This window comes from Helicoverpa zea, chromosome 14 (assembly GCF_022581195.2).
Source record: "Helicoverpa zea isolate HzStark_Cry1AcR chromosome 14, ilHelZeax1.1, whole genome shotgun sequence".
NCBI lineage: Eukaryota > Metazoa > Arthropoda > Insecta > Lepidoptera > Noctuidae > Helicoverpa > Helicoverpa zea.
The window spans coordinates 4,200,724-4,211,051 of record NC_061465.1 but is presented as its reverse complement, the minus strand read 5'-3'; the positions used below and the strand labels follow the sequence as shown (position 1 = coordinate 4,211,051).

The 10,328-nt window shown below is 33.7% G+C and overlaps 1 protein-coding gene across 1 annotated transcript in view; it reads left to right on the top strand.

Moving 5' to 3' along the window:
* Positions 1-737: 737 nt before the first annotated feature.
* LOC124636289 (arylalkylamine N-acetyltransferase 1-like) overlaps positions 738-10,328 on the top strand; it is a 31,765-nt gene continuing 22,174 nt past the window's right edge. Inside the window, exon 1 of the mRNA XM_047172324.1 lies at positions 738-940. Within this exon, the coding sequence (XP_047028280.1) occupies positions 854-940 (87 nt within the window). The 5' untranslated portion in view covers positions 738-853. The remainder of the gene's footprint in view (positions 941-10,328) is intronic.

Here is a 10,328-nt window from a genome sequence, read left to right as displayed (position 1 = left end):
CACACACGTTTCGAATAACATATCTTGGACGCCATGACCGTTAAAACCCCGTATTGTCATTTCAATTGTGCAATATATTATCAACAATATGTTGACATATAAACCAGCCCATTTTAAGTTCAGTAGAAATAATAAATAAAAGTTTTTAGATTAATTGACGACTATTGGGGCATGACGACTTCACCCGCGTTTACCTTACTCGCTATTATAAGTTACTTAGTTATTTTTTTGTTAACAGACTGCTTGATTGTCTATGACTTCAATTACACTAACATTAATTATTGCTTATTGGCTTTAATTCACTTGTTTTCTAGCACTGTACTATGAGAAGGTACAAGACTTGGGGCATGATCCTTTTTCATCTTCTAAATGTCAGTAATAGTTTTGTTGTTCTAATCTACTTAAATATTCATTTGTTTCTATTTTAAAAATCAACAGCGCCTCATTTGTCGAGACATAAAATAAATAGGTGCGCAGTAAACAATTAAAGAATGACTAAGATACCATCTCAGTAATCCGATGTCTCACATTTCAGTACTTCCAGACGTATCCTGTGCACGCTAGCTTTGTTAAGATAGAACAATAGCTGAAGTGGAAAGAGGTCGCGTTCGCTTGCATACTCTGTGCAAAGTGGAGAATGAAAGGACCAAGCGCGGGGGCGCAACCATGTCTAGCTAGAACGATACGTACAGCTTTTATATAAAAGAAGCGTCGAGTTTCGCAACCATTCGAATTTGGAATCTCGGCGCGAGGGACGCTGGGACACGGAACGCACCCGTATTTGCGCGCGAAAAGTGACAGATCTAATTGTTCTATTTTTTTTTATTCACAAAAACGTTTTTAATTAATAATAATGGCTCTCACAAGTGCTAGAAATATTGTGAATTTGAAAGAAAAAGGACATTTCGAACGGGAAAATGCGAGGATCGATAAATATACGGTGAGTTTTACTGATGAAAATGAATAAAATTGTATGAAACACCCACACAACCTACTCACATTGTATATGCTAAAAAATATTTCTGAAAATTCATTGTTTCATAATTTTTCAAAACGAAGAACTACAATTGAATTCATAAACAATGAATCAGAAATTTAATTTCTCACATCTACCCCCTTTCATGTTATATTTTTGGAGCAATAATTTTTTGTTGTAACAAAGCCTATCCTTATTGAATTTTTCAACAGCACATTTTAATTCCATCATTGTAATACTGTAATTAATTAGCCCCTTGAGTATCTTTCTACAGGTTTTTTTAATCCTTCCTGGACTTGTAAAAAGTCTTGTTCATAAAAAGGTTGCATATCCAAGCAGTACAATTATCCAGTATTATTATTACAATTGTTTCGCCTTGATGTCCATTGAATTTGTCTCAAGATAATTTATCTAATATGTCTATCAATAACATAATAATTGATAACTAGGTCAGTGTTATGACTGGGCTGAAGGCATCATCAATTGTACCTCTATATAGATAAATCTGTGTTACCTACATGAGTAATTTTAATTTATTTCTTATGAAATCGTAACTATTGGCGTACCTATGTAATAAAAAATATAACCCCACAGTATCACCCACGTCCAGGGAGACTTCCCGCAACCGGGTAAAAAGTCGACTGTCTTTTGTCAGGCTCTAGACTATTTATTATCATTTAATTCGTTTCAGTAGTTTTGACGTGAAAGCGCAATAGGCAGACAATTGTTTTCCCATTTATAATATTAGATATTAGGAAAATATATTTTTTTTTTTTCATAAAATGACATTTTAATATTTATTTACGTACTTTCCTACATACTTGCATATTTTCTTTATTGTTTCATTCGGGTACGTCTAAAAACTGCACTATTTGGCGCCAGTCAAATATTTGTTCGTATGTGAATATGCAATAGACAGTTATCTATCTGGGACATTTCTTTTTATTTTTGGAACAATATTATTGGAGAATTTCCCATACTTATTACTACTTGAAATAGGTTTATTTACCGGCAAAAATAAAGCGCAACGATAATACTTATTCCATATTAACGTGTAACTTTTAATGCTTTCATATCTTAAATATTGTATAGTCTAACGAGCCATTTTTCCCCGGTTTCACCCGCCTCCCGTAGGAACAGAATTTATCAAATCGGTTCTGCAGTTTCAGAGCCTTTAGGGCACAAACAAACAAATGTAGGTAAGAACTACCAAGACTATTGCAGTAGGCCGCATATTTTATAATTTTATTTCTTAAAATTAATCTTGTTGATTTCAAACTGTTCTATGTCTTCAATATCTAAACTTTATTCAATAGTTTTACAAAATGATCTTATTATAGGGAAATATTAGAACTAAGTATCAAAATATTCATCCGCATCGCTGTCAGCTGGGATCGTGCCCAAAAGGCTGGCTGCATTGCCACGCTGGATGGCAATGCATATCCTTTGACCGAAGTATCTTGTTTATTTTCCTATTAAAACACATAATTTATTTTCTTTTTAAAATAAGTAAATTATACTTAATTGTTAATTTCATTTGTGGGTTAAGTATTTTTATTTTATCTAGGAATTAACCTTGTTGACTCATCGACGTTACAATGCATGTCTGTTAAACCGAATTTTATGCGACATCAGTATCATTGTGTAAATAATTGGAACTCAAGGATCCTTTCTTAACTTGAGAGTTGTTTAGATACACTAACATTTGAATATATTGAAGGTTTAAAAACAGGATAACAATAAATAGGTGTACTAGGTATCTATTAGAAAAAAACACACACACACGAAATCCGAATTGAAACCTCCTTGATTTTAGGAAGTCGGTTAAAAAAACTCGGAAAATTTTTGGGGCATACAAAAATTCAATGCGATCAAACCTAAATCCCCTAAAAGATTGTCAGAACCCATAAGAGTGTTATCTGACGCATAAATCAATATGGCTGACATCATAGAGTGCTTATAGCTAACAATTGGCATACATATCTTCAGCTTTCCTGAACTAGTGGCCTTGGGATGCAGATATCAACTTCGTGACAAGACAGACAATCCGCATAATTGTTTGTATGACGCCGTCTAATAAAAACGCAGTTCTTAGTACCTAGCGTCGGCAATCCGGTCCGATTTATTACCAGTTCCGGTAACAATGGAAATGTGTTAACACATTAGATTGTACATATAAGTTATTTATTTGATGAACTTGCTTAGTTACAAATGGTCCAATTACGGTGGAAGACATTTTCCAGTTTGGAGGTCCATAATTATGACAATTAAGTATGGGTACTTAGAAAATTGCTCATAAAATAAAAGCAAGACCTAACGAATAAATAACCTCTGCGTTTCAAAGCGAGAACATACATAAGAGTATTGAGATCCTGCCGGTTATAAGTCCCAACTAAATTAACAAAATGCTTTTTCAGTCTTATTGTCGTTCTAGGATATTAAAACTATTTTTCTAATTAATTATTTTTCAGAATCTGACTCCTATCTTATCGAGCATCTAGCATTTGGGTAGTCGACCCCAACATAGTTGGGGAAAAGCTAGGCAGATGGTGATTTAGGGTCATGTAGTATCGCAACCAGGTCTGTGCGTGTTCAGCTGTTCCATAAATTGATTGTACATAACATTGAGGTAACTTAGGATACTCGAGTACCTAGGTAGGCGTCTATAAGGTATAGAACTCGCCGACAGTTGTACCTACCTAAATTCATTTATTAGTCGGGACGGATAGAATCCGGTTTTGCAATGTATTGTGATCTTATAGCCCGTAGAATATAATCAAAGAATTTAGATTTGCAAATCTACATTGCAAAGGCTCTCTTGGGCTACCTTAAGTATGTAATCAAATTTATGAGAGTTTAGACAAAGTCTATAATGAATAATAAAAAAGACAAAGTTTGAACACTTTAGCGCCCTCCTTTCGCGACATGCCAATGTGCCGTACAAAAAAGACGCCGAAAGTACTACTAACTACGATATAATTCTCATTAAAAATCATCAAATAACCCCTCCCGCTGCGAGCTAGCAGCGGTGAGGGAGTGTCAGACTCTTACTGACTAAAAACCGTCGTGTTCTGTCGTAGGCCTTTTATGTACCAGGGCCGCGCTAACTCTTTCGAACAATCCCGCAGCCCCGGCAGTTCTCTTTAGAACCTGAAATAGTTTCTTTCAAACACGGCATTATATTAATAATATTGCACTTCCTGTACTTCGAAGTTGTGCAGTATTGCAAGTTAAGTCATCTGTGAATATTTAATTGACAGATTAATATAACTGAGTGCCTATACTTAGACTTATAAGTTCTGACAAACACAAGGTGTTGTTTTCTGCAATTTTTCATCAAAGAAGAATTTCCTTTTACATCTTCATGTTAGAAAAATAATAGTCCCTTGAAGTTAACCCCGTTAACCCCTTTTACTATAACAATAGGAAATCAATCAATGATGTTATCATTCATAGTTTTTAAAATCGGTCAAACCGACTTTCCAAGCATACAAATCAACAAAATTATCCTACATTAGAATAGATGTGAGCCGACACCTGCAGGAAACTATAATTTAATACTACTTACGTGATATGCTTAACGCATTCCACTTGATTTGCCATCACGGTCAAGTTTACCCCAGTAATGTAATAAAACACTAGCTTATTCAATAAGTATATAAGCTATTTCAATAGCGATTTAACGATAGAAATACTAACTTCCCATAGCCCGATAAAAAGTGACTAGCCGAGTAACCTATGTTATTCTGATAAAGTATGTTTAGTTCTTGTATACTATTTTTTTGAATTTTGTACTCTCAACATATTGCTGAAACAGTAAACATTCAAAAATTCAATTAAATATATAAAAGATAATTACGATAACTAAGTAAATATGTCAACTCAGGATTTACTTAGAGATACAGTTTTTATCCTGAAATGTTCCAAACTTATGATAATTACAACGTTTAAGCGAATCTCGGAAATAAGTGTTACTTTGGAGGCCACAGTAATAATGTACAGGATACTCTAGTATTGCTGTTAACTAAATGTTTTATGAATAAATAAATAATAAACATGCACTAATTGTATTTGTTCAGCTCGTGCAATAATATGCAACACGAGTAATCTCCCTTCCTTGAAGCGATTATCCACGAAATTAAGACATTATTTTCTATACTTTACCATTATTAACCGACTCCAAAAAAGCAAGTTCTCAGTTTGAGCTGTATATTTATGCGCGATCATCTCTCGTTTGGCTGCATCGCTTTTCGTGCGGTTTTCAGCATAGTATTTAATCAGACTTAGGAGAGTGGTTTTAGATTGACGATCGTTTTGAAGTCCGTGTTGAAGACATTTTATGTAATATATGTACGTACCTTGTATTTGTCACACATTTTACCATCAGAAAACATGCATACCAGTCTTTAAGAAAATTGTACTATCGACAACCCACCATGAGCTTATTTGCAGACTTGAACATTTCCGATATTACAACGTACCTATTTTCGTGCTTACAACTACATTGCTATAGTTCGGCCGTTCAGAGAATGCGTTCCTGACACATCGCGATTGAACTGACGACGTAACTTTGTAATGGCGTTGCAGTTACGATAAAAATTTTTTGCTGATTGTTTACCGTTTTAACAATTGATGAAATAAATTTAAAACAACATTATTATATCAATAATCAATGAATGTTATAATTTTGGTCCAAACTGAGTGTCAAATAACTTGGTAAACAATATTTTTCTAAATCTATACTGCGCAATTACAAGGTTATGTCAGCGCTTTATATTTGTAGTGCTGTGCTAAAAATAACAGGCAAGTATCGTAATCAGTTCTTTTACAGTTATACTTATATTATAAAATAAAAGATTTGTTTTTCTTTTTTAAAATTTGAAAATAATGGACTATAAGATAACTTTTATGAATTTAATACAGCTAATTTCAGCTAATTATTAAAAGCTTATATTAGTATCTTAAGGTAACAAACTGCGTAAGTTAAAACTTCAATACCAATCTGTGTTTAATAATCTTAGCAAATTCGGATTTGTCTCACATAGCTTAATCTCATAGACACCAATAAGTAAGTAGTATAATATGTGCGCAGTCCTGTTTACTATATTATGTCTATGGTTTTTATTTGATTATCCGGCTTATGTTTAATGGACTTGTAGCGACATGAAACGCATACAACCTTTTCGACTCGCAACCTTCAATAGTCATGAAGAAAAATACAATGAAGTTCAAATGTCAAATTCAAAATTTTAAATTTTCAAAATCAGATTTTCGTTGTCGCAGGCGTACACATATAAATAGGGCGCCGCCCGTATAAATAAATTATTATAACAACAAAAATAACAATAAAAGACTGACGTATTCGATTCTATATTTAAAATGTCATTTACCATGCATTCATGTTATGTAATGACAAAAAAAGCTGGCCTGAAACACATTTTATAATTGCGTGGAGCAATTTTCTCTGCGCGCGCGTCGGTGAGCGGACCTTGCCCACGTTCAATACCAAGGTCCAGAGTTCGATGATCGCTTTTTCGCTGAACAACTATTGATGTGTTTTGGTAGCTTACTGTACTTACTTAGAAGCTCTAGTTCTTTCTCTATTGTTTAGGCAGACTTACTTTAAAAAAAAAAAGGTTGTTCGTTGTAATCGAAAAGGTACACTATCAACTCTGAACATGGGCTATGTTTTATCTGGGTACGGGAAGAAGTTTCCCCGCGAACCGCGTGGAACAGCTAGTGAAAGATATAGCTTGAGTTGGTATGCATCAGGATAATATTAATGGTCGCTCGATGATAGGCCCTGAAACGAAATAACTTATATGGGAAATCAAAGAAAATATTTTGTGCTAAGGTAAAGCTGATATTAAGACCGGGTGAGAAAAATCGTAATGCTCATTTTTGTTGCATTTCTGAATAGTGAGGACAACGGCTATTGGAAAGTTATAGTTATCACTTTCCATATTTTATTAGTTTTCTGTTATCATACTACAAAAATGTTCTTAACGCAGTAAAAAGTATTCTCTTTGTTTTGTTTCTAGATATTTCGTTGCAATTGTTTAGACTTCCACGTTCGATTATTAAAATCTGAATGCCAAGTTTACACTGCGTTATGTAACAGTCGTCTCAAGGCCGATGAATTGATCGGAAGATTAATTTGCTCTTTGACTGATGCTGGGTAGATAGTGATAAATTGCAATGTTCTGCGCTTGAATTAATAAGGTAAATACTTATTAATGACATTGATTAACCCAAAAGGAAGGAAGGCTTTTAGTATCTTGCGAAAAGTATTTTCTTTAAGAATAACTTTAGAAAAAGAATAATTATTTAAATTGGTTCATGGTTTTTAGGTTTCTTTATTTATACTTATTCTAGTTATACTATCTTTTTTCGGTAACTGAACCAACAATTGATTCAAGGATCAAACATTTTTGACGAAAAAGAATTAAGTTAAAATAATTTATAAACAGAACACGCTTAGAGTATCCGCATACAAACTGTAAGTCGACGGATAGTTTTTAAGGGCTCATAAAATCAGTATGAAGATGAATGGTAGTACACACGTAACAACGGCCACGTATTAAGCTCGACCCAGACCGACCACTTTGATTGAATTCACGATTTTCTTATATATTTTTTCCAACTATCAGGCCAATGTCGGCCAACTGATTAGTCTGCATTATGCGGGTACTCTAAATCGCATTTCAGGTTCCTGTTACAGCCTTTTTTTGGTTTTTTATCGTCCCACTGCTGGGCACAGGCCTCCTCTCACACGGAGAAGGATTGAGCATTAATCACCACGCTTGCTCAATGCGGGTTGGTGATTTCAGACTATATAGTCCAGGTTTCCTCAAGATGTTTTCCTTCACCTTTTTTATCAGCCATTGGTGTCCAAGATATACTAAGAAAGTACATACAAACTTAGAAAAGTTGCATTGGTACTTGCCTGACCTGGAATCGAACCCACACCCTCATACTCGAGAGGTTGGTCCTTTACCCACTAGGCCACCACGACCACGGCATTTCAGGTTAAGTATAAATTAAAATATATGGACCAAAAAAATCTGTTAAATTACTCCAGATTTTTTGTTACAAAATAAATAAAGTTACGCGGAACCTAAATAAACAAATGTTTGTACTAGTTCTATAGCACATAGTGGCCAAAATGGCAAGTTTATGTTGATTTTAGTGTCACTTCTTACGCAAAATTTACACTCCGACCGGTATAGTAAGCTGTTTTTGTTGTTATTTTGTTTAATGGTGGCTAGTGTTCAATGCGGAAATAGGCTGTTAATTAGTGTACATTGAAAAAGTGCGGTCTAGGTAGGTTTTTTGTTAAGACATATGACACCACATTGACCACGTGTAATCGTTACGGAAGTTATACTTGCCTGTCCATTCTTCAATCATTCGTTATATAGAAATGTCTAATCATAGCCTAGATTTAGATATGCAGGAATATAATTCTAATATGAATGCTAGATTTAGAATACTAATACAGCTCTGAAGTGGAAAAAAAAGTGTTTTTTTTTGTGAATATAGTTTGAAATTATATTGAATTGTATAAGTTGTAATTTAATTATACCTAACTGAATTGTAATAGACAGCTGTGTTGCTGCCAAGTTTGTTCTTCACCACTTCTTCTTCCCAGCCATAACACTAGGAAGTGGTGAATGGGGGGCGTTTTGGGGTGCTGTCCTTTTGTAAATTTGACGTGAAAAAGTGCTAAAAACTAGCTTAGTTTCAATAAACATTTTTAACTTTGACTTTGAATATTCAAAATGCGAAAGTAACGCTGTTTGATTGCCGTGCTTCTTGCGAGATTGATTGATTGTTATATAAGTATAAATGTTTCGTACACAGGTCTACCTACATAAGTCTGAAAAAAGACTTGGGTAATTTTGGCCCTTTGTGGTTAAGGTTTCTTCGGTATGTGAGTGGAACCGCGTACGGCGGCGTAACACAGAACACAGTTTAAGTATTTTGAATATTTACCGAAAGTAGTTACAAATACGTCATATGTAGAGGTATAATAAACTGCATTTCAGTTTTAACAGGAAAACAAATCGTTGGTATGATACAATTTACGTAGGTATGCTAAACAAGTATAAAAACTTATGTTTAGTGTTCTAAAAACGAATTAAATAAGTTTGGTTCCTAATTAACCTCAGTGCTAAAAAAATTTATGGTTTATAATTTGACGTAGTAAGTGAGAACAATAAAATTTAAATTTTGATTGTGTTCTAGAATGGTGTTTTATTTTTAAGTAGGTATATAATGATTATACCTAATTTATTTTTAGAAAAAAAAAAACACTGACCCACTTTTTAAATTAATCAACAGAACTTACCTACAACATAACCTATTATTGTAGTAAATAAAGCGAAGGCATACCTACATTCTAGAGAATTTAATTATTTTGCTTAATTATTTGGTATCCTTATTAATACTTCGTGTAACTGGAGGGGGAAATTTAAATATAAAAAAAATATTTTAGATATACCTATTACCTAAGTTAACATAAGAAATGAGGCATGAGAGAAATTTAAATAAGTATAAAAAAGTATTTTGGATATACCTACTACCTATGTTGTGTACCTAAGAAATGAGGCGTGATCTTATTTATATTTCACATCTTTCCATTTGCGGTAATAACACCTCAAGGTAAAACTTGTGAATTTTAAGAACTTTTGGAGTAGGTTATAAAATGACATAAAAATCACTTTGAAGTACCTAATTAGTACCTATCGTGAGTGATATACCTACATTAAATTTAGCGATTTTTTTAACAGTTACCTATATGCTTCACCCAGTTTCACCTCTTTCCTCGATAATTGATCTCAATACTAAAACTGATACCATACTACATAAACTACCAAACAAACAAACCGCATTAAAATATAAGTAAATAGATCTATGCCAAATCCTCACTATTTCTGCTCTACATGCAAAATAAAGGCATTTCCATACTTATCGGCGCAACGTGAGCGCGTTTCGCAACGAATTGACCTTGACTTAGAAACGCATGGCGTGGCAATGACTGCGACCAAACATTAGATGTTCCGATTTGCTTGCAAGTAAGTGTAATCAGCAATCGGATTGATGTAGCGTGACATTAGATGCTCCAATTTGTTTGCAAGCAAGTGTAATAAGCAATCGGAGTATCGGATTGATGTAGTGTAGCGTGTTCAAAATTTGCGTTTACACTAGTTTTTTTTTTAGAACAATGTTAAATAAGGCTAGATAAGATTTTTTAGGCTCCAAAATTCAAGTTAATTTTGTATTTTTATGTAGGTGGGCTACGAAATTGCATTTTAGTAGAACAGTGGACTGTAAAATTTTAATTACTTAA